General features: G+C 54.2%; 1 protein-coding gene across 2 annotated transcripts in view; it reads left to right on the forward strand.

The window, feature by feature from the left end:
- The window catches only part of PKD1 (polycystin 1, transient receptor potential channel interacting), an 83,246-nt gene that overhangs the window by 20,151 nt on the left and 39,541 nt on the right, over window positions 1–23,554 (forward strand). For both annotated transcript variants that reach the window (XM_057398102.1, XM_057398103.1), the window contains exons 2-6: window positions 16,196–16,267; window positions 16,441–16,512; window positions 17,657–17,826; window positions 19,754–20,422; window positions 20,677–20,860. In XM_057398102.1, coding sequence (XP_057254085.1) covers window positions 16,196–16,267; window positions 16,441–16,512; window positions 17,657–17,826; window positions 19,754–20,422; window positions 20,677–20,860 — 1,167 coding nt within the window. The remainder of the gene's footprint in view (window positions 1–16,195; window positions 16,268–16,440; window positions 16,513–17,656; window positions 17,827–19,753; window positions 20,423–20,676; window positions 20,861–23,554) is intronic.

Here is a 23,554-nt window from a genome sequence, read left to right on the forward strand (position 1 = left end):
AAAGGAGCAGACACTGCAGTGATGCTCTCTTTAGATCACTGCTGTGACCTGGAGTCTGGAGTGAATGAGGTCATAGAATCCCAGAGTGGTTTGCATTGAAGGGACCTTAAAGCTCATCCAGCTCCAACCCCTGCCATTGACAGGGACACCTTCCACTGGAGCAGCTTGCTCCGAGCCCCTGTGTCCAGCCTGGCCTTGAACACTGCCAGGGATGGGGCAGCCACAGCTTCTCTGGGCACCCTGTGCCAGTGCTTTCTTTCTGTGGTTCCCTCATACCAAAATCAGGTCAACTCTGTCTCTGTTGGTGTGTTCAGTTTGAGGGGGAAACATCCCTTTTCCAAAGCTGATCAGAGAAAGGAGTTTGTGGAACCTGTCCCATCAGCTCTGTGCCCAGTGAGCATCCCGAGGGAGCTGGCTGGCAACTCCGAGCCTCTTCCCTGTAGGTTATGGAATGGATGCTGTGATTTCCTCCTGTTTTTCCTCAGGCTGGGTTAAAATAGGTGCTGTAGAGATAACGTGTAGAGACCTGAGAGCATGTGTGATTTAAGCATGTGTGGATAATACATGTGCCGGAGCAGGGGGTGATGCCTGGCACCAAGCTATGAAGGCTCAGGTCCTTCTCTGTCTTTTGCCTATGGAAAGTGCATAGGCTCCTGGGCTGGTTCTCCCTAAGAAGCTCACATTCCTGCTTCCTCAGGCAGTGGTGCCTTTTGAAGGCAGCCCCAGCTCAAGGCTGCAGCAGGAGTCCCTCTAGCAGGAGAGCCTGCGGTTGCTGAGGGCTTGTGTGCTGCAGAGAAGCCGCACAGAAGCCGTGTTGCAGCCAGCAGAGACGAGCCCAGGAGGGCTCCTGCCCGAGCCAGAGGTCAGAGGTAAATGGGTTTTGTGGCTCCGGACAGGTGGAGGTCAGCCCATGTCACCGGGAATGCTGAGCCTCGGTGAACCCAGGTTATCTCGAGGTCAGCTCCGTCTTCCCAGGGCAAGCCGATGCGTGGAGCGCCCTTCCCAGGATCCGTGCTCTGCTCCCCGCCCCGTACCTCCAGAGCTGTTGCACAGTGGATTTATCAGCCGTTAATACTTGGCAGGAGCACGCAGTGCTTGGTCCCAGGCAGATCGTGTTAAAGCTTTGGCTCTCTCCTGTCTGGAGGTCAGCTTTTCCAAGCAGCGGGTAGAGGGTTGGATGTGGGAATCCTGGTTCACCCGTGAGACCCAACCCCTCTCTGCGCCGTCACACTTGTGTCTACCCAGCCTCGGGTGTCAGCTGTGCCATCTGTGGGCTTTGCACGTTGAGGAGCTGCTGGCATCTCTTAATGCACGGCACGTGGAAATGAGCGCGTTCCTGGGATGCGTCTGCTGGCTTCAGGGCTGCATTTGTCCCATTGCTGCTCGATACCTTTTGGCCTGAAATTCCCTGTAGTTTGTGTGGATTTGTGCTTTGCCCTTCTCAGCATCAACAGTTGTTGGCTGTTTGGGTGTGTTGAGCAGGGGCAGGCCCATCTCCTCTGATGAGGGAGATGTGACTAAAACCCAGGGTTTAGCTGGTAGTGATGCAAAGGGTGCTAAAACCAAGATGAGTTTGGAGGAAGACACAGAGCAGACTCCGTGGTGGTCCAGGAAGGAACCAGGAACGTTCATCGCCTGCACTGAGGCCTGGCACGATCTGACTTGATGAGGACCTCCACCATCCATCATGCTGGCAGCAGGATGTGCAGACACACGCCTGAAAGCCCATTGAGGACACACAAACCATGGCCAGTGACCAGAGCTGACCTCGTCTGATGGCTCCCGAGTGCTGGATCTGACCTGGCTGCTGGAGGAGCCTCAGGACAAAGGAGATTTCCATTTCCTGCTTTTCCTTGAAGCTCCCGAGAGGGAACGGTGGGCAGTTCCTATGGTGTGGTCAGCTGTCACCGCTGGAGTCCCTGTGCCCCTAAACCGGGATCAGTTTGGTGATGGAGGATAAGGAGGGTGGCAGCAGTTCCTCATCCCATACTCCCATCCCAGCAGTGGAGGTGGTGCTACGGAGAGGAGCAGCAGTGTGTGGCTTCCATCCCATGCATGCGGCTTGCAGTGCCTGTGTCCCCTCGTGCTAGAGCAGCACAAGGAACCCTCAGCTCCTTCACTGCAACAGCAAAGGGACCTCATGCGAGGGACAAAGGGGTTACTCCTTCCCCAGCCCCTTCACAAGGTCTGGAGGCAGCCCTGCTGCAGAGCTGGGGCCCTGCTGAGGCCCAGCCAAGCTGCTCGTTTCCCTTTGTACCTACGTCGGGGCCTCCAAGCATCAGCGTGTGTTGGAGCAGGAATATCCTGAGTGCATCACAGATTCACTCTCTAATGCCGAAAGGAAGCAACCCAACCACACACGTTTCTAGTGCCAGAAACATGCGAATGCATTTTGCACTGGGACCAGCAGCTCTACAGCGGGTTCGAGCTGTCTTATTTTCCAGAAGGAAGATGTTTAAGGATCTATAGTGAACATAGTCCAAAAACATTCAGAGCAGAGCCCTCCAACCCAAACAACCACATCTGGGGGAGCTTGTATCCATATCGGCACTGGAACACTGGGATTGAGGAAGGGCTTGTCCTGTGGCATCTTGTAAGCCATTCCTCTTCTCTGCCTGCCTCTGTGTCCGCTTGCAGAGCAGCCTGCCGCTGTGTTTTTACTATGCCCTGTGATTTATGGCTCATAACGTCAACCGAGGCTGCTGTTCCATGAATTCCTTGAGCGTTTCTGTTCCAATAGGGATTCACGGGCCTGACTTTGAATTATGGTGCCTTTGTGCTACGGAGATGTTTACAGTGAAACAGAACATTGGAAGCCCTTTCTCCCTGGGAGTCGTGGAAATACTCCTATCTGAAGCTTCAGAAGGAGCTGTGATGCACGGAGACCACACGAGACTCAGGTCCACCTGCAGCCAGAGCACCTCTGCACCTCCAGTTGGTTTAGCTGCTTAATTCATCAGGTTTGCCTTTTTTGCCTTTAAAATAGAGGAAGCCTCTGTTGGGTGATGCCAGATCCCTGTCACTGTGCAGCAGACCAGAATGTGAGCTACACACTGGGCAGTTCCTCTGGAAGTGTTTTATTTAGCTGGTAGATACAGCAGTTCCTGCCTGCATCCTTTAATGAAACATATTTAGGCATTTGAAACAACAGTCCTCGGTTGTCCTGTATTTGATAAAATGTATTTGAGCATCATTTGATCATCTGGGGACCCACAGCCCTTCTGCTGGGCTCTGCATCCCATGGGACTTATGCTAGCACACAGGTCGGTGGCACTTGGGTCTTTCTCTGGGCCGCTTGGCATCGTCCTAGTGCTGGCCCTGTGGCTCACACTGGTCTGATGCCCCTGCCAGCACCTCGGCTCGTACATGGCCTCTCCTCACCTCCCGCTTTCCCATCAGCATTCCCTGGAAGGAGTCATCCATTCTCATGTCTCTTCTGCCTTCACAGCTCTGGTGGTGCCACCCCCATGTTCATGGCCTGTTCCTGGGGGAAGCAGTGGAGTTTGGCACAGGCAGGGCTGAGCCTTCATCATCCTGCTTGCATCCCTGGACACAGCTATGGACTAGGAGGGATGGAGAAGCGCTCAGCAGCAAAGTGGCTGGCTACATGTGTGCCATCTTCAGCCTGATGAATAACAGAGCTTTGCCCTCCTCAGTGCTGAGGGAGCATCCCTTCGTGAGGGCCTGCAGGCTGTCTTCTGGTTGCTGTAGCACAGGACTTTTTCCTATACGTACTCATTTCACCACTTCTCGTCCTGCTGCTGGTACAGGCTGCCAAACGCTGTTTCTTCCTCCCCCGTAGCTGTGTCTGCATCCAGTGCTGTTTGTGTTCCTGCGTTCAGAGTTCCTGTGTTCAGAGGCTTCTTTCTTCTTTCTCTTTTTGAGCATCAGTTGCACTTCTGTCATGGTTGGATCTTGTGAGTCAGAGATCACCCCACAGTGTGGGGCTGCGCAGGTCCTGCATCCCTGTCCTGCCCTGCCTGCCAGGACCACACCAGCTTGGCTGGAGAGCGGTGCCCAAAGGGTTTAACCAGCAGACCTTCAGCTTCCCCTCCTCTGCAGCCAAGGCTGGGAAGCAACCAAGCTTCCCTCCTGGTGCTCATTTTGCTGTGGCAAACACCGCTTCTCATGCGAGAAACGCCTCTTGTCCTTGTCTCCACAGGGGTTTTCTTCTATACAACAAGAAATTGGGCACCTGAAATACATATGTATGTATATATGTAGATAGGTATATAAAGAAGAAGCTCTTCCCTGTGAGGGTGCTGAGGCGCTGGCACAGGGTGCCCAGAGAAGCTGTGGCTGCCCCATCCCTGGCAGTGCTCAAGGCCAGGTTGGACACAGGGGCTTGGAGCAAGCTGCTCCAGTGGAAGGTGTCCCTGCCCGTGGCAGGGGCTGGAGCTGGAGGAGCTTTAAGGTCCCTTCCAACCCAAGCCATTCCCTGATTCTAAGATGTGGACCAAAGGCCTGGCTTTATCCCTTTGAAAGAGACCCCACGGAAGGGACTGCTCATCCCCGCATCCATTGCAGAGGGCGTTGGGTCCCTCGGGGCCTCTCCATGCTCCGGGTGTGGGAAGGGGCGCGTGGCAGCGGGACAGGAGCTGGACACAGCGTTACATAACGCGCCGCTCCGCTCCGGAGACGCGTTCAGATGATGGATTGGAGCTCTGGCAGCCGCTTCCCTGCAATAATACTTTAAACATGACTTTTCCACTGCTCCTTGCCAGCGAGCGTTAGTTTGCGCCGTGGAGGCTGTAAAATTTCACTTCAAGGATGGGTTTCACTCCCGTTACCAAATGTGTCTGGAATGTGCAGATGTTTCCTTCGGGGAATAGCGAGCCAATCCGCTCTAACACATCATCCCCACCGGGAGGACTCAGCGTGCTGAGCGGCCCCTGGGCACCAAATCACCCACCCACACACGCACAGAGCACCCTGTGGAGCTGTGCCCGTGCTGGGCGCATCCCCCAGAGCCCTGGCGGTGGAGGCAACCCAAGGTCTGTGCTGGAGGCTTTGCTCTGGGTTGCTGTGGGGCTGCAGGATGCATGGGCTGGTCGCAGAGGTCCTGCTCTGCAGCCCACGGGAGCTGCACGTGGTGCGTTACTGTAATCGGGTTTTAATATGTCCCATATTGCTGTTTTCTAGAGGTGGATTGGAGAGAACTGTGAAACTCTGGTTAGCTGTGTGCGGATGAGCATCCCACAGGTATCCAGTTGCTGTAGAAGTACCGGACTTGGAGGAAATGGTCAGAGTTGGAGAAGATGCTGCAAGGGCTGGAGCAGCTCTGCTCTGGAGCCAGGCTGAGAGAGCTGGGCTGGGTCAGCCTGGAGAAGAGAAGGCTCCTGAAGGGGAGACCTGAGAGCAGCTCCAGTGCCTGAAGGGGCTGCAGGAAACCTGGAGAGGGGCTTGGGACAAGGGATGTAGGGACAGGCCAAGGGGAATGGCTTTAACCTGCCAGAGGGGAGACTGAGATGAGACAGGAGGAAGAAACTCTTTACTTTGAGGCTAAAAGCCTCAGTAATGGGTAAGTCTGTGCTGGTGAAGTTGAGAACGTTGGGAACTAAAGGAATTAAATGGTCCTGGTCTGTTCATCGAGGGACATGGTCAAATTATCAATGGAAACACAGAAAGGGCAGGACTGTTCAGTAAATATTGCTGTTTTCTGTTTGGAGGACAGCCAGGTGATGTATTTGTATCGTATGAGGATGATGAAACATTTCCACTCCAACAGTAACTGATGAGGACGTTAAACAGCTGCTGTTAGTGTCAGACCCTCTGAAACGAGCAAGTTCAGGTATTTTGCATCCAAGGACTCAGAGGTGTAGCTGAAGAGCCCCCTGGGCCATTAGTGGTCACTTTTAGTGGGTTTGTGGCATTAAGGAAGTTCCCAAGGACTGGATCAAAATGGGCACGTTACCAGTGTTAACAGAAGGGAGGTGGGAGGCTACAAGCATTTATTAGCCCAGTGTCCTGAATTTCTAGCCCAAGGAAAAGCAATCCAGTGCACAGCATAGACATCAGTACAAATGAAGAAGGAATGGTGTCATTAGTGGCAATCAACCTGGAAAATTCACTTCTGGAAAAGCGATCTCGTGAACCTCTGCCTTTTAAGTAAGTTTTCAGATGGAGTAGATGAAGATGATGATGTTGATGTAATACACATATGACTTGTGTAAGGCTCAGAGTCTCATGTATTCGGCAGAAACCGGAATGACAACCAGCAAGCACTACGTATATAAAGGGATTAAATCCTGGCTTCAGAAAGCAAAGATAAACTGGAGTCATCACGAGGAGCTGCGTTGCAGTGAGTCTCAAGGATTGATTGCAGGCTGCCTCCATAGTGTGTTTGTCAAGAGGCTGGAGGGAAACAAGGAGCATCAGTGAGCCTGGACTGAGAGTGCCAGAGCCCAGAGGAGGAGAAGGAGCTCTGCTTTGGTTGGGGAGCTGGCCACAGAGTGGAGCCTCCTGCAAGGCAGGGCTGCAGCCAGGGGGGTGTGGTGGTCAGTGTGCAATGCTAAGGGTACCAGGATGATGAGTGCAGCCCAGGGATGTGTAAACAGGGAGCTGTGGAGGAGAGGGGTTGTGTTTCCTGGTGTCCTTGCTGCATGGAGGTGGTGATGCCCTGCAGAATCCAACCCAAAGCCTGGCTGGAGGAGCCTCCTGTGAGGCAGATGGTGTTGGCTGCTGCAGCGACAAGGTGGGAGCCTGGGGAGTGTGTGCATAAAACATAATGGAAGGACCCTGTGGTTAGGGGAAAGGGGGAATGAATCCTACACCAGGGAACTCCAGCTGGGCAAATTCAGACCAGAAGCAAGCCCGACTGACACTGCAACAGCTCACCAAAAGCGGTGGTGGCCATCCCATCCTGGTGAGCCTTTGTGTGGAGATGGGAATGCTCTCTAGAAGGATGGGGAACTGCTTCCTTAGGCTTGGTGCAGGAACTGGAGGTGAGGAGCGGTGCGGGAGTCGTGGGGATAAATGCTTGCGTTCAGACTCTGAGTCATTCTTGCTCCGTGTTGGTGCCAGAAGGGAAGGGTTAGCGGCTTTATGTCCCATTCCCCCCCTCCCCAACACTGTATTGAGTAGGTCCCAGGGCTTCAGAACATCTGGAGAGCTCGTCCCTCGCTGAGGAGGCCCCAGCAAGCAGACAGAACACCAGGATCACAAGGAAAACACAGGCGGGATTGTGCCGCAGCCGTGGTTTGGCCACGGCTGGGGTCCTGACTCTGCCACCCTTTCCTCTCTGCTCCAGGCTGCCCTTGTCTGTGGGCTGTGAGCTCTGTGGCTGTGCTCAGCATCCTCGTGTTCACATTGACTTTGTGCTGTTGAAACCTAGCAAGTTCTGCCCAAATCCCAGTGTTTTCTCCCTGGAGAAGGAGAAAACCAGTCCAGGGGCTCCGCGTCTCTCCAGCACAAGCTGTGGCTCAGGGTTGTTCTCTTATCATTAACACGCTGCCAGGCCTGGAGCTGGGGGAGTCTTCCTGCTCTTTTCCCTGTGTTTTTAGGTCTTATCCCATGCTTTGTGCTGCAGGGGGTTGGTGAGAGCTTGGAGCTCGCCCTGGGCAGCTCTCACACCCAGAGGCATGCAGGGACGTGGTGATGCTGTTTGACCATGAGACTTTATCAGTTCTCCCGCTGGTTTGGAGCCAGGATTCCCTTGTGTGTGATACGTACCTGCCATGTGCTGTTGGGGGATGTCCCTCATGAACCCCCAGGTTTTCCTGCTTTTTGGCTTTGTTTTCCCATTGTTTATATGCTGCTGGTGCTATGTGGAGCCTGACAACGTCCCAACTGTCCTCCCAGTGTGAGGAATGGGAGGAGTATTTCCCAACTCTCTGAAGAGGTTGCTTTTGGTCTGATCAGCCTCACTCAGCTGGTTTGCAATCTGGATTCAAGGGAGTGGCATTAAGGGTTTTACAGATCTCCTCAGGGCAATTCCAACACCTAAAGGGGCTGCAGGAAACCTGGAGAGGGGCTTTAGACAAGGGCCTGTAGGGACAGGCCAAGGGGAATGGCTTTAACCTGCCAGAGGGGAGACTGAGAGGAGCTCTTAGGCAGAAGCTCTTCCCTGGGAGGGTGCTGAGGCGCTGGCACAGGGTGCCCAGAGAAGCTGTGGCTGCCCCATCCCTGGCAGTGCTCAAGGCCAGGTTGGACACAGGGGCTTGGAGCAAGCTGTTCCAGTGGACGGGGTCCCTGCCCGTGGCAGGGGTTGGAGCTGGAGGAGCTTTAAGGTCCCTTCCAACCTGGTTGGATTGCGTGACTTTGAATGAGCAGGGGGCCTCTCTCTCTGTTTGATTGATGTGCAGGTTGTTCCGCTGTTCCTTTTGGGATACAAGCCAGGAATGCCCCAGAAGGTTTCCAAAGAATATGCTGTGTAGATATTTTTTCCTGCTGTACCAGTGTTGCAAACTGGATGTGTGCTTTGGAGAAAGCTTCCCTGGAGTTCTCTGCATCTCTTGGCTCCAGCTCCTCAGGGATGCTTCTGTTACCGGTTCAAGAGCATCCAGAGCCTCCTGCATGCTGCAGATCTCACCCTGGAATACTGTTGTGTATTCCAGAAGTGATGGTGCTGGGGAAACATGGCATTATGGCTTTTTTATTTCTTATGGAGAAAGAACATCCCTGGAGGTTGCCTGTCCAGGCAGAGGCCTCTCAGGAAAATGAATGCAAATAGAATAATACCAAGTGAGGATCCAAAGATGATCTGCTCCATCCCTTGTCGTGGTGGTGAATTAGTATCCATAATACCTTAATATCTCTTGAAAACCCTTCACTTTGAGGGAGGAAAATGAAGCATTTAGCAGCTCAGCTGTGTAATTCCTAAATTACAGCTTACAGAGGGCTCACTCTGCATGGTAAAATGAAATCTCACTGAGCTCCAATCATGCTGACTTGGGAACACTCAGGGATTTCAGGAGACCAGAGCTGGGCACTGGAAGAGGAGGGAGCTGTGTGTGTGCTGAATGCAGTGCCACAGGACGTGGGGCTCCCTGGATGGATGCCTTTTTGGGGGGAGAAGTGGGTATCTGCATGGGAAGTGGTTGGATTTGGGCTGCCTGAGCTCTGCCACGTGTGCTGGGATGATGCTGGGGTTTGTCACATCTTTGGTTTCTTTGCAAACTTTCCATGAGACAAATGTGTGTTTCCAGGGCTGACATTTAGCTGGATGGAGCTGCACAGAGCCTGTTTATGTGCAGCACTGATTATAAGCATTAACTTCATTCAAATATTTGGGCTGCTGCTTTCCAAAGGCTGAAGTTCTTCCCTGCTCTCATCTTTTAGGGCGATGTTTGAAGGTGCCTTCCAACCCAAGCTGTGCTATGGTTCTGTGTTGCAGAGGCAGAACAGGGCTGGGTGATGCCTGATGCTTGAAGCCTTACTTTATGCCACATTGAGTCACCTCTTGGCAGCGGAGGACCACATCCAGCGCCAGCTCCAGTCAGTGCCTGGTGGCTCAGGAGGTGGGACACGGTGTGAAAAGCCTCTCTCATACCAGTGGCCGTCCCTGTAGCCACCTCCTCATCCCACCGGAGCGCTCTTGCTGACCTCCACCAGCACAGGAGGATGCTGGTGACTCCCCAGTGCCCTCCTCGCCTTTGGCTCTGTGTTTTGGGGTTGGGAATGAGGAGATGAAGTCAGTTGCAGCCTAAGAACAACGTGTAAAGTGAGTCGTGCTGCGGGTCCCTGTGCAGGCAGCACTGGGGGCTGAGCCTCTTGTGTCAGGCAGCTCCTGGCCGGGACAGCGGGACGCAGCGTGATGCCATCGCTGCAATCCGGCCCTGCCAGAGCATAACGTCACCCCATGAGGTAACGTGTCCCCTTTGTTCGAGTGGCTGCATCCCTGCTCCGGCTTTATACCCTTATTTGGGAAAGTTTGCGGAAAGCTGCTGGCTGCAGGGATCCAGGGAACTGCTCGTGGAGTCTGGGCTGCACTGCAGGCAGCTCCCACCTGCAGCGTGGGGATGCCCTGGCCTTGGCTGGGACAATGTGGCTGTGATGGGGATGCCCTGGCTGCAGTGGGTATGCCCTGGCCATGGCTGGGACAGTGTGGCTGTGATGGGGATGCCCTGGCCATGATTGGGATACCGTGGCTGCAGTGGGTATGCCCTGGCTGTGGCTGGGACAATGTGGCTGTGATGGGGATGCCCTAGCGATGATTGGGATGCCCTGGCTGTGGTGGAGATGCTCTGGCTGTGATGGGGATACCCTGGCTGTGTTGAGGATTCCCTGGCCATGATTGGGATGCCCTGGCCATAGTTAGGATGCCCTGGCCATGATGGGGATGGCCTGAGCGTGGTGGTGGGGACACAGGCTCTCACACCCCATTTCCTCAGGTGCCAGCAGGGACACAGACACCCTCTGCCCAGCTCAGCCCTGAGCCCGCTGCAGGGCACTCAGGGAGCATTTTGCACTGCCCTGCGCCACTTGCTTCGCGGTGGGATCAGGAAGAACCTGAAACATCTGGGTCTGCTTTGTGTCAAACCCCAGCTGATTGTCATGTCTTGCAAGGGCATCTGTGCGAGCGCTTCGCGGCTCTCCCAGGAGAGCACAAAGCGTACGGAACAGTGTCTGCTTGTGTCCTTGTATCCGCGCCTTGCGTTTCCCTATCAACAGTTCAGATGTTGCTGTGGGAAGGAAAACATCTCGTTTTGAGATGAATATTTATGAAGGAGTCTTTCGGGGCAAATTCCTCAGAGAGGGAGCTCAGGCTTTGGCCAGCGCTGACACTCATCGGTTCGGAATGAACAAACACATTGTCACTGCGGTGTGACAGCCTCGGGGAGATGAGGGTGCTCTGTGCTCTCCCTGAGCCTTCCCCTGCACATCCCTCCATCTCCTGCATCCGCTACCTAACAGGATGCCCCATCCCTGGCAGTGTTCAAGGGCAGGTTGGATGGAGCTTGGAGCAAGCTGCTCTAGTGGAAGGTGTCCCTGCCTGTGGCAGGGTTTGGAGCTGGATGAGCTTTAAGCTCCCTTCAACCCAAGCAATTCCATGATTCTAGGATTCTTTAGAAGCTGATCTCTGCAGCAGAGTCCTGGGCAAAGGGATGAAATGCAGCTCCTCTGGGTTGGGAGCTCACAGTGACCCACTGCTGCGTGGCTCTGGGAAGAAAAGGGGTGAAACCCACCAGTGAACGGCCCCTCTTCATGTTCAGCTGCAGCTCTTGGAGGTGATGTGTGGTGGAGCTGGAATCCCTTTGCCTTGGAAAATCCCCGCTTCGATGCGATTCAAACCAGTAGCTGGTGATGAAGATCTCCATATGCTGTTGCTCTCCTGCCCATGTGGAAAGCCAGAGAGATCATCATGAGGAGAGCTGCTGAGACTGTTCCTGCCAGCCAGTGCAGGACCGCAGCCTTGCTCCCTCCCTGTGTCCGGCACACAGAAAGTTCCATGGGTTTTCAGATTTCCATTGCCCCTGTGGCAAGATCCTCTATTCCCCCTCTGCACGCAAGCGCTCTTACTTCTACTGTGCTTCCTAAGAGAGGTGCAAGCCAAAAGGCGAAGAAAACAAGGAATCACATCAGCAAAACCCTTTATTTTTTTCCTGGCTCGAGCCTGTTAGAACACAGAGGGGTTTTTCCTGCTTTCTGGAAAGTCTGTTCTGTGCATCAGGCGGTACCAGCGGCATGGGGCACCCTGCTGTCTCTTACTGCTGGAGGCTAGAAGAGTGTTTGCCATGGTAACACCTAAGACAGTGTTTGGTGGTGTGGCTCCTGGGCAGTTTGCTGCTCTCTGCGGCAGGTCCTCCATGTCAGCTCAGGCAGATGGGATGGGAGGTAGGAAAGCATCTCCCTTCCCTGCAGAGCTGCAGCCTGGAGATGCTTTATCCCTCCTGTACTGTTGCAGGCTCCTTAGTGCCCACTGTTAGAGGCTCTGGATGGAATACGATTGCATCCAAGCTGTTGCCATCCCCTTGCACCTCTGGAGCTTCACTGTCCCCCCAAACTCTTAGCTTTATCGTGGGTTACAGACCTGGAGCTGCTTTCGTACCAACCTCTCCCCAGCAGCTCCTCTCCGCACAGATGCTTCTCCCTGTCTGTGGATGCTTTTCCCATTACTGTTCTGGCTGGGCTCCACGCACCAAAAGGGCTGGGAAGGCACAAGCCAGCGCTGCCCCCCTTCCCTTTCCTTCCCTTCCCTCCCTCTTTAGTGCAATGAAGGCAGAGCCGGGCCCACAAATGACTTAATGGGAGCATGACATCAGGCTTGGCAGGCGGAGGCACGATATACTCTGCTCGACATGGGATGTTCTGTGGTATTGAGAGAAACCCAGCAGAGCACCAGAACCAGCCCGTCAAGCGCCGCACGGAGCTGCAGGAATCACCCCCCGGCTGCTGGGCATCACAGGGCACACACTTCAGCTCTGTCCCAGCTTCCATGCCAGGGAACACCAGTGCTCCATGCTTTTACCCCCAGCACTTACCCGACCCCATCTGCAGGGGCATTTGAGACTGATCCAGCCCCACGCTCTCAGTGGGATGGGCTGCTGTTATCCCTGCGGCACACGCAGCATCACGCAGGGAGCTGGTAGCAGGGCTGGGATGGAGCTGAAGGCTCCCAAGGCTCAGGGTGACACCCTCATTACTAAATGTTCCCTTATCCCAAGCTTCATCTTCCCCAGCTCTACTTCCAGAAGTGTTTTCAAACCTTCCTTTGCTAGGCATGGAAGTTAAAGGTGTCTGTGCTGGATGGGGAGCTGCGAGAGAAGCTCTGGTGCTTAGTTCCTATTCTGTGCTATAGTTGGTGATGGGTTTTGGTGCCCCACGTCCCACAGAGTGTGAGCCAGCTCTCCCAGCCCCTGGCATTACATGGCTCCCTTTTACAGGTGTGGAAACTGAGGCAGGATGTGCTCGCCCATAGCTGCCCCTTTCCAGGCAGCACAGTGTGTTCTCAGCATCCTCTGTGGCACAGTGAGCTCCGGTTTCCCTTCCTCCCGTGGAGAGGGCAGCAGTCTGCGTGTGCTGAGCTCTTCAATGGGCAGCCTTGTTTTCTGCTGGCTTCAGCCTGCTTTGAACCTGCTCCGAATTTCCTCCAGCCTGGCAGTGGGCTGGGAAAACACAGTCGTGGCAGTCTGTGGCACCGGGAGGCTGAGCTCAGCCCCGCAGCCGTTTGCGTTGAGGTTTATTGCTCACTGTTTCCTGAGCTCTGCTTTTTTTCCTTGCAGCCTAGCTTGGTTCTCAGCCATCCTTCCCATGCCAGGAAGGCATAGCATGATTTTCCGTGCAGGCTGGAGAGGGAGAAGGCAAGCAGGAAGCCGGGAGCCCTGCTCCCTGACTCGCGGCTGGAGGTGGCAGGCGCTGGCATCCACCGGGGTCCTCGCTTCTCCAGGCTGTCAACAGGAGCTCTGCTCCCCGTGCAGGCTCTGGGGAAGCTGGGAGTTTTACACCAATTCCTCATCAGGTCGTGAAGACAAGGGTAGAAAATAGCAAAGGAACTGGGCTCTGGTGGGTTGCCAGCTAGCGCGTGGTCTGGATGCAGTTCAGCATCTATGGTGCTGATGGGAGCTCAGGCTGTGGAAGACGGAAGGTGGGAGTGTCAAGGTGTTGGGATGCCTTGGGAAGCGTGTGAGTTGTAGTTAAGTGACAGAATGCCTGGGTGCAGACAGAGCTTGGGTTAAGTACAGCTCCCAGGGTTCAGAGCATCTCACAGCCTCTAGGAACTGAGCCTCAGCTTTCTCCTTTGAAGCCCGCTGCTGGAGCTCCTCTGGTGAGTCACTGTTGGATGACAGTAGAGGGTGCAGGACAGATGTGTGAGCCCAGATGGTAACATCTGGCAGCATCAGCTCGGTGATGTGTGTGCAGAATGACGGCCCAGTGTACTAGCAGGAGAAGAGGAAGAAGGGGTAGGAGCCCTCTATGCCCCGTGATGGGCACGACAGTACTGATACCCCAGAGGTGTGCATCCAAGTGGCCTGACGCCCTCACAAGCTGCCCTGGCCACACAAAGCAGCAGATCAGAGGGTTGGAGGTTGTCACCTATTAGTTTAAGGGGGGCAGCTCATTTTGGCCCTTCCTGAACAAAACCCACATCCCCAGCACCGGGCATCCTGACTCCTGGATCACTCTTGTTCACCAGGAGCTGCTTCCCTGCGCATGCTGCTCAGTAGGCAGTGACATCTAGTGTCAGCCCTACACACTGTGTAAAAGCAGCGCTGAGCAGGGAATTGCTGCCTGTGTTTGAGTTTCTACCTGCTTGTGGGAGCAGCTCTGGCTCTGTGCATCTTCCTGCAGCAGATACCAGGTCATGGTCATCCCTGGTCCTGCTCTTGGGTAGGAATGAAGGTGACTGAGCCCCAGGAGCTGAGGATTTGGGGTCTTGGTCTTTACTTATCTGAAGAGAATAATGACATAATGATAAGGGGTGTTTGTGAAGGGCTGGGGAAGGCTCAGGACCAGCCCCTCTGTTATGGGAGAGGGCTTTAGAAGAGGAGACCTGCCCTGCTGGAGTCCTTCACTTCATCCTTGAGAAGGAGCAAGGTGGAAGAGATGGAGAGGAGGGTGCAGAGAAGGTGGTGGGGCTTGGAGCTGGGTATCCCAGTACCCTGCATGGTTCAGGTGCCCACTTGTGACGGTGAGAGCTTCACCATGCAGCCAAGCAGCACTTTTGATGAGGCTCTTTGAAATGGCACAGCCCTGGGTTTGCAGCAGCAGAATGGTTTGGGTTGGGTTTGGTTTGGTTTGGAGAGCTCTCTTGTCTGGGGCAAGGAGCAGGAAGGCATCCGAGCTGAAACAGCCTTTCCTTCTGGTTTGAGGTGTTGCCTTGCAAGTTTATCTTGCAAGTGGGAGCTGGAAGTGGGTCCAGAGGTGACTGTAATGTCCCTGTGCAGAATGTGACTGCCATGTGGTCCGTGGTGCTCCAGCAAAGGATGCTCTGTGTGCTCTATTGTCCCCCCTATGCTGAGACAAAGGAACGTTGTCTTGACCAGATACTTGTGCTAGAATCCTTCTTTTAAGTGTATTTATTGAGCTTTCATTTTGCACATTTCTTGGCCTTCCCTGGTGCTGTTGCTGGTGAACTCTTCTGAATCCACTCTTGGCTTGGCAAAGAAATCCCAGACGGCAAAATCAGGGAAAATAAACCCTTTAAAGAGACATCCATCCCTGTTCCTTATCCCCAGCTCCCTGGAATCATACATCCTTTTCCTGCCAGGTTGGCAGAATCCTTTCGATTCGGATGAACAAAGTTTAAATGTCAGATGAAATCAAGAATTAATCGGTGTGGGGATAAAAATAAGAGGTGAGGCAGCAAGGAGAAGGTACGGGATGTGCTGTTGGGAAAGAAGGTGGGAAGAGAGGTGGGAAGGGAACGTCTCTGTTGACACGGCTGCAGAGGATCCAGCCCCATCCGCCTCCCTGGAGCTCTGCCATTAATCTTTGAAGGATGATAACCAGTGCATGGGCTCAGGAGAAGTGTTTTGATGCTGCTAAAAGAAGCTTTTGGCCACAGGAGATTCATCTGAAACCAAAGAGTGAAGTTTATTGGGAACAAGCAGCAAAACTTACTTCTTAACTGAGATGAACAGGAGGAACGTGGGGTGAAAGAGCCAGGCTGGAGACAGGAACAGCTCTGCTCTGGATGAGCTGGAGCTGTCGGGGTTACAGGGAGCAATGAGAGGTTTCTAAGCCAGTGTTCCCTTCATAACGACAACGTAACCTGGGCTTAAATGGAAAATATTCATTGTTATTTCTCCTTTCCTTTTAAGCTGTTCCAAAGAGAGACAAAAAGATCTTTAAATTAGAGTTGAGCACATCAATTGTGTTATTAACGGTCGGTTCTTTGGCACTAGAAGTGGCCTTGGAAGTCCCTCATAAATCTGTCTCTAAGTTCATTACTATTTACTCCAGATTACTTCTTAATTACTTCCTTGAACATACATTAAAGCTGAATAGGTTTTGAAAGGATCCACCCATTTTACCAATGCATTTGTCACATCTGTAGTTACTCTACATACGCTGCAGGATGCTGTGTGTCTAGTGATAGTCCTCATCTGTACCCGCACCTTGTGCAAAGCTTGGAGCGACAAAGGCTTTATAGTTTTAAAGGCGTTTTCCTTGGCTGGGAGAAATGCTCCACTTCAACACACCAAACCCTTCCAGTCTGGGGCCTGGGGTGCAGTTTGCAGAGAGGCTCTTCGGAGCTCTGGTGATGGAGGAAGGACAGGAAGGAGTTGCTGAAAATGGTCTTTTCTTTCCCCAGGGATCTGTCCCATAACAAGATCAGTGCTTTAGATGGTCACGTATTCAAAAGCCTGACTTCTCTGGCAAAACTGTGAGTACACCCCACGCCCTTCATCCCTCCAGCTCACCGTGCACATCTGAGCTGGTACCCAGAACATAGGCTTGGGTTGCATAAGGAAGCCTTGTTCTTGCCTAACGCCGTATTGATGTGTCCATGGACTCCTGTTATTACCATGATGAGCTTTCATTTCCCTTCTTTTACAGAGATTTAAGCCACAACAAGATTTCTACATTAGAAGATGGAATATTTGATAATTTATTTAATTTAAGTGAAATGTAAGTTCATCCTCTTTGTTTCCCAGCTCTTTATGTAGACCTTTCCTTGAAGCGGCTCTTCCCTTCCCGTGGGGCGGGATGCAGCACCCTGGTGGGGTGGGATGCAGTGCTGTCTCGGGGACATGTGGGGCACGTCGTGCAGTGGGTCGCACTTAGTGTTCCTGCCTGTGTGGCCACATCTTGGGACTGGGGATCTAATGAAAGGGCACTGACCTGCAACATGGGAGACCCTGATGAGTGTCTAAGTCACTTGAAGATGTTCTCTCTTAGTGATTCAAGTTCTTGGGCCCAGAGTGATTTTGAATAGAAGTTACTAAGATCTGTGCAGTTATGTGAAGGGAGGCCAGGGGAAGCCACACGTTTCCAGGGGGCACACATGAAGTCAGAGCACAGAGTGGCAGCTCTGTAGCTGGATGAGCCACGGGCTGAACCCCGTGCAATGACTCTTGGCAAGCCAGGGAACAGCTCAGCCACACGTTCTCCCTGAAGACAGGACACAAAGGACATTTTCAGCTCTGCAAGTGGCGCTGCAAGGACACAAAGGACCCAGGCTGCGGCCAGCAAAGTGATGCTTGCAGTGTGAAGATCCTGGGTCCAGCCCAGCCCAGCTGGCATCAGCTACACAAACAGCTTTCCATCTCTGTCCAGTGCGCAGCTGAGTGCCAAGGGCTGTAATTTGGACCCAGCTTAGCTGCAATTAAAGTTTCCATCTTTTCATTAAGCTGCCACATGGAAAGATTGTCCTTGACTTTGCGTTTCTTTTTCGACACATCCATTTGCTTCTCTTGCTTCTTTTCTAATGGGGCTGTAAATAGTGCCCCTGCCTGGCGAGGCCGCGTTCCACTCCGTGGCTGCTCGACGGCAGCTCTTTCAAAGAGAAGACTGTGTCTGTCATGCGCTTCTAATGGCAACAATTATTTGTAGAGTTAAAAAAGCACTTGGAGCGCTTGCCTAATTGTAGCCTCTCCAAGGATGCTGTTAATTATTGCTTGATTCCCTATTCATTAACTCCCTTCGCTGTTCTTTCTGCAGCAGTCGAGTGGATGGCGCACAGGGGAGCGGGGAGGGAGCCGCGCGCTGCTGGAAGTTAAGGCTTAGCCCGTGGCGAGTTGAAAGCTGACTTGTGTCTGATCTCCCACTGCAGAAACCTAAGTTGGAACCCGTTTGTTTGTGACTGCAAACTGTCCTGGTTGCCCCGGTGGGTGGAAGAGAGGAAGGCGAAGGTCCTGCAGGCGTCAGACACGCGATGTGCCCACCCTCCTGCCGTGGCAAACCTGTCCCTCTTCCACGTCTCCTTCCTCAATGCTACTTGTGGTAAGGAAACACCATGGGATATGGTGGGGAATGATAAAGCCATGGAAGCACTGGGCCCAGGGGCAGCTGGGATCACATCTCAGCCTCTTCAGACCTCAAGTCACCAGTTCTAATGTAATTAAGCAAATGATAGCACATGACTGCACCCTGATGCCTTAAGGATTGAGTCAGTCACACCAGGGCTGAGATCAGCAAACGTGTTAGAGACCAAGCTTCAGGCAGCCATCAGATGACACCAGCTCCGTGATCTCCAGCATCAGGCTTTCATTCTCTCAGGCTTTTAACAGCCTGACTTTAAGCAGTGAAACCTCATTGAAGTTGATGGGACCTGAGGGGATGCCAAGGTGAAACTGTGCAGGTGATAGGGCTCCAGGTGGGGAGGGTGGAAGGAGCACTACAGATCTACAGCCCTGGGTGCATTTATCGCACTGCCTTGGCTAGAGAAACGTTGGGCAGTGTTTAACTGGAAGGTGGGAAGGAGGAGCCTGAAGAAAACTAATCCTGCCTGGATGTGCAGTGATCTCTGAGTAACAGGGAGGGAGAGTGAGCGCTCCCTGGCAGGCATCAGGCATCTCCTTCAGTGCATGACAGGAGGATTCAGTGAAGAGGGCTGAAGGAGCCAGCACTGGTGAAGTGCAGAGCTCCACAGGGCTAAATCCTGGCCGGTCATTGCTCCTCATTCCCCAGCAGACTTACCACAGCCTTGCGGCATCTTGCAGGCATTATCAAGGGCAATCACACCAGCACTGTTATTCCCCTTGGTCATTAGTTGTTCCCCTCTTGAACTACTTAAAATGAGTGTGGAAGCAGTGTAATGGGAGTAGGCTGGGGACAGCCTGCCAGCTACTGACCGGCAGGGATGAAGCATGACCAGGCTGGTGTTAAAAGGCAGTTCCCATGGTGTGGTCCTCCTCATGGGGCTTTTCTGAAGAGAAGTGGCTCAGCATTTGCAGGAATAAACGTTTGGAGGGAGCAGTTGGATGGATTTGCTCTGGGAAGATCACCCGGAGCTGTTGAGATGTTTGGGGGGAGATGTTGTAGCAACCAGCAGAAACAGAGGAGCAAACAGGCTGCGTCGCGTGGGTAGGGGTGGAGAGGAGGCCAGGTCCAGCTGCACTGCAGCTCTGTGGGGCCAGGCCCTGCCTCTGGGCTCGTGAGGGAGAAACCTCCACGTTCCAAGCCAGTGAAGGGGGGATTCAACTCAAGGGCACGAGCTGCTGCGCTGAGAACGGGGTTGTGTGGCTGCCGTAGTCCTGTGTGCCTGTGTGTCCATGCCCGTGTGTGTTGTTGATGCACATCCTTCCCGTGAGCACATACGTGTGCATCCCTCAGCCTGTGTGAGTGCCCCTCTAGCACCAGCTTGTGCCTGCAGGTACAGGTGAGAAGCTCTTGGCTCTCCCCACAAGGAGACTCCAGTTTATGCCCAGCTCCAGCGTGTGCCTGGTACAGGATCCGCTGGTGTTTCCCCCAGGCACCACTCTCCACAACTGTGTTTGGTTCTTAACTGGTTCCTGGCAGCCCCAGGCAGCGTGCAGTGAAACCTTCTGCACCAGCCCAAGCCAGGGTACGGCCAAGGGACCTCTTGTCTCGGCTTCCCTTGGTGGCTGGTCCTGCGGGCTCCTTGGAGGGTCAGGCTCAGCAGCTCCCTGTCCCAGGGGACTGTCAGGCTCTCCAAAGAGCCCTTTTATTTACTGAGTGTTGCTGCTCCATAAATCTGTGGGACTGGTTTGTTGTTCCTGTCATCATCAATTAGCAGGAAGCGTTTGGAAATCGTTGCTGAGGGATTAGAGATTTCCCAGGCAAGGCTCGGGAAGGGAAACGTTTGGAGTAGGAGAAGTCCTTTCCCAGCAGCGTGGGGTGGTGCCTCTTGGAGGGTTTCACCAAGCCAGTGTCGGTTTGCAAGAGCATCTTGTGTTCTGTCCCCCAGGAGCTCAATACATAACGTGTCTGACAAGCAACGGCACCGAAGAGGCTGAACGTGTCATCCTCTTCACGTCTCTTCACGCTGGGAATCTCACCCAGGGGACCTGCAGTGCCCTCTGCTATGCTGAGGACCAGGACTACGGAGGGTTCAGCGCCCAGGGGCAGTGTTTGTGTGGCACTGCCCAAGAAACAAACTCTTCCTCTGGTTGTTTGCCATTTTGCACTGAGCAGGAGCCCGGGCAGGCCTGTGGTGGCCCAGCACTCGTCCCCTCTCCCTTCCAGGCACAGCTGCCTGTGTCTTTCACAGGACTCCAGCCCCGGTACAGCCTCCACCAGGCTGTGCTCTTCAATGTCAGTATTCCCATTGCTGCCAGCACTTTACTGTGGGACTTTGGGGACCAGACAGAGGTTCTCAACACCACTGGAAACGCAGCTCTCCACACGTATGCCCTCCCTGGGCAGTACAACGTCACTGCCAGCCTTGCTGTGGGCACCAAGGTGTTACACGTGCAGGCAGAAATCGAGGTGGTGGCTTCACCCCAGCAGGTGGAACTGCAGTGTCCTTCCTTGGTCAGGACAAACGAGAGCCTGGACATCCGGATCCGCAACAGAGGTGGCACTGGCCTCACGGTGACGTATGGCATCACTGCAGAGGCTGGGGACCTGGGCAGAGGTAAGCAGGGTTGGATGCTCCTGGGCCTTCCTAAAGAGGAGCAAGGGATGACTCCCTTGGGTGCCCCACTGACTGACCAGGCAGTGATTTGCACTGCCCTTGCCCAAGAAGATGACTGCACAGAGTGCACCTCGACACCCAAGGGGATTTATCAGCTTCAGGAAGGATGGGGCATTCTGGAGCTTTGCTCTCCGGGTTGGGGTGTGTGTGCCCCTAGAAAGGACATCATGCTTGTGTTCTTCTCCCTCCTGCAGCAGTCCACCCCATGTGTCCCTCTGATGGCTTGGTTTTCCCGGGCAACAACCACTGCTATCAGCTGGTGGTGGAGAAGGCCAAGTGGCTGGAGGCCCAGCAGCACTGCCAGGAGCATGGCAATGGAGAGCTGGCTTTTGTGAGCAGCCCCGAGATCCAGAGCTTCTTGGTTGCTCATGTCATCAGGTAAGTGGGTTAGGGTGTCCTAGGGACAGGGCTTGTCTTCTGGGGTCACATCTGCAAAGGGGTCCAGGGGGAGGCAGCAGGCAGGTAGGCTGGGGGGGACCCGTGACTCCAGGATGGGTACAGGGAGGTGGCAGGGATGAACAGGGAGGAGGAATCAGCAGAGCTTGAGCCCTTGCTGAACTTGGCTGCTTTGCTTGAAAGGCTGTGAAGGGGAAAAAGAGGAATGGGGCAGAAGGGCTGGAGGTGAGAACTGGGAGCTGTGGGACTGCTGCTGGTGGGCATCTTGTACCCAGCGTTTGTGCCTGTGGGTGCATCTGAAGTGGTGCAGAAGTGCAGGGCCAGAAGGAAGCGGGGCCGTGCTGAGCAGAACTTCCACCTGGGAATGCAGCAGAATGTGCAGACTAGAGCTGGGCAGTGCAGAGGGTGAGTGCTCGTGTCCAGAGGGTGTTTGGCTGCCAGGCAGGGCCTGAAGGTCCCCTTGTGCTCCATCAGCACTGGAGCTGGACTGGCCCGTGTGTGACACCGTGGCATGGGGCAGCCGCTGTAGCAGAGCCCGAGGCAGATCCCAGCCGGGATCCCAGACCCCTTCCCCTCTTCTCTCACATCCTGAGAGGGAGCAGCTCCTCTCCCAGTGTCAGCAGCGTCTGTTCCACCTCAGGAACTGGGCTTTATAAACAGGGAGCGCTGGAAGTGTCAGCCTCTGATGAGATCCGCCCCTCCAAGGACCCTTTCTGCACCCGGGGTGGGGAGGGGGGAGCACAACCAGGAGAGCTTTCAGGGGCCTGACAGCTCTTGTCAGCACTCCCAGGTGCAGATGTTGGAGGTGGCCTTTTCATAACCACAGCCCGGAAAGCGCATTGAAAGTGCATTGAAGGGAAGAGCCGTGGGTGACGTGGGCTTTGAGCGGTCCTGCTCGGGGTCTGACGGCCCCTGCTTCCCACACTCGTCTCCTTGCCCTGTTCCCTTCACCCTGGGCTTTATCCCGGGATCACAAACACGTGGTCCCTGCCTGTCCCTCTGCACGGGTTAGGCACCGGTCACTCGGCGCTCTGATGTATCTGGCGTTGCGTGCAGGGCTTTTGATGGATGCAGCACAAGGAAGTCGTGAGCCCTCGGAAGGGAACGAGCCGCCCAAGCTGTTCCCCAGCTGCTGCCCCTCGTTGCTCTCCTCCCAGCCCCTTTCTTGCATCTGTTTATTTTACTAATCCATTCAGATAAACACGAAGGAGGCAGTTCCAGGATGCTGTTTCCCTGGCGATAAAAGGCAGAGCAGCGGAGCCGCGGCTCTCTGGAGCATGCAGCATCCAGGGCTTCTTGCGGGAAAAGGACAGCAGCAGGAATCTGTTTCCCATTAGAGCTGCAGCAGCGAGGACTGCTCGCTCCTCTCCTCCGCTCCTGTCGATTGAAGGCCTTCCCAGGAGCAGCATGTGCTGAGCTGGGCCCATCCCCATCTCCAGGAGCCCAGTGCTCCAGCACACACCCCTTCAGGGGACCCTGCTTTCCCCTTGGAGGCAGCACAAGGAGCCCCTCTCCCCTTCCAAACCTGAGGCTTTGTGCTGCTCCTGCTGCTTGGTCCTTCTTAGAGGTAGAGGGATGCTCACATCTTCCTTCAAGAAAGGATGTCTAGAGCCCTCTGGTTCCTCTCTGCAGGGCATTGGGCAGGGTGGGAAACCAGCCACCATTTTCCTTTAGTTTTTCCTCTTTTTTTCTGTTTTCTGTTTCAGTGACTTGCACTTAGATCACAGCTGGAATTAGAAAAGGAAAATCTCCATTGAGCTTTATTGATGGCAGCAAAGAGGCGGTTTTCCAACCTCCCCTGCTCCCTGCCAGTGTGTCGGGAGCAGTGATTTATGTTCTAATCTTGTTTGCAGTGAAAACTCCTCATTCACAGAGCAGTTATTTCTGCTGTCGTTCCTCAGCATGACCTCATTCATCACTTCATCTGCTCTGAGCCTGGTGCTGGGGAGGCACCAGTGACCTCCCTGCTCTGCTCTTGTACCACCCTGGGAGCGAGGGGCAAGGCCATGCAGAAGCGATGGCAGCCTGCAGGAGGGAGCTTTAAAGGGTGCATGATGAGGCTGTTTCCACCCTCTTCCAGAGTTAATACAGAGCAAGAGCCTCCCTTTCTGCTTGGGTGCTATTAGAAACAGTTGTCCAGGCTGTTTGTGGCTATGAAAGCGCACTCAGCGCTTTCCACCAGGATCACTGCTGGGATTCAGCCAGTTTCCAGATGGGGAAGGGACATTTCCATCTTCCTGCAATGGTCCTGGCAGCTCCTTGTGTATCTGGGGTTCAGCTGCCCACAGAGCTTTGGCCTCTGGTGCTGGCGCTGCCTCTTGGTGGTGCCTGAGGAGCTGGTGATCACCCAGCACCTGCAGCAAGGAGCGCAGGAGCTTGTGACACCAGCCGAGGTTTAATCCTGGTGCCAGTTCCCCTTGCAGGGCTGCGCTGACTGTAGATTCCACAGGTCTGCACAGATGAATCAGTGCTTCCCAGTGTGTCACGAGGTCTGTGGTGCTGACAGGGGCAGGGATTGTGTCCTCTTGGAGCTGGAGTGAGGTTGGCATTTTGGGAATGGGGTGACTCAAGCTGTGGGGCAGCAATCATCGAGGGTACCTGAGCAATCATTTACTCGCTCAGCTGCACAGTGTTCCCCTGAGCTCCCCGCTGCTGCATTGCAGTGCTCGTGTTGAT

Source organism: Pezoporus wallicus, unplaced genomic scaffold, assembly GCF_028554395.1.
Source record: "Pezoporus wallicus isolate ANWC-B61680 ecotype Strahan unplaced genomic scaffold, APGP_CSIRO_Pwel_v1 contig_6274, whole genome shotgun sequence".
Taxonomy (NCBI): Eukaryota; Metazoa; Chordata; class Aves; order Psittaciformes; family Psittacidae; genus Pezoporus; species Pezoporus wallicus.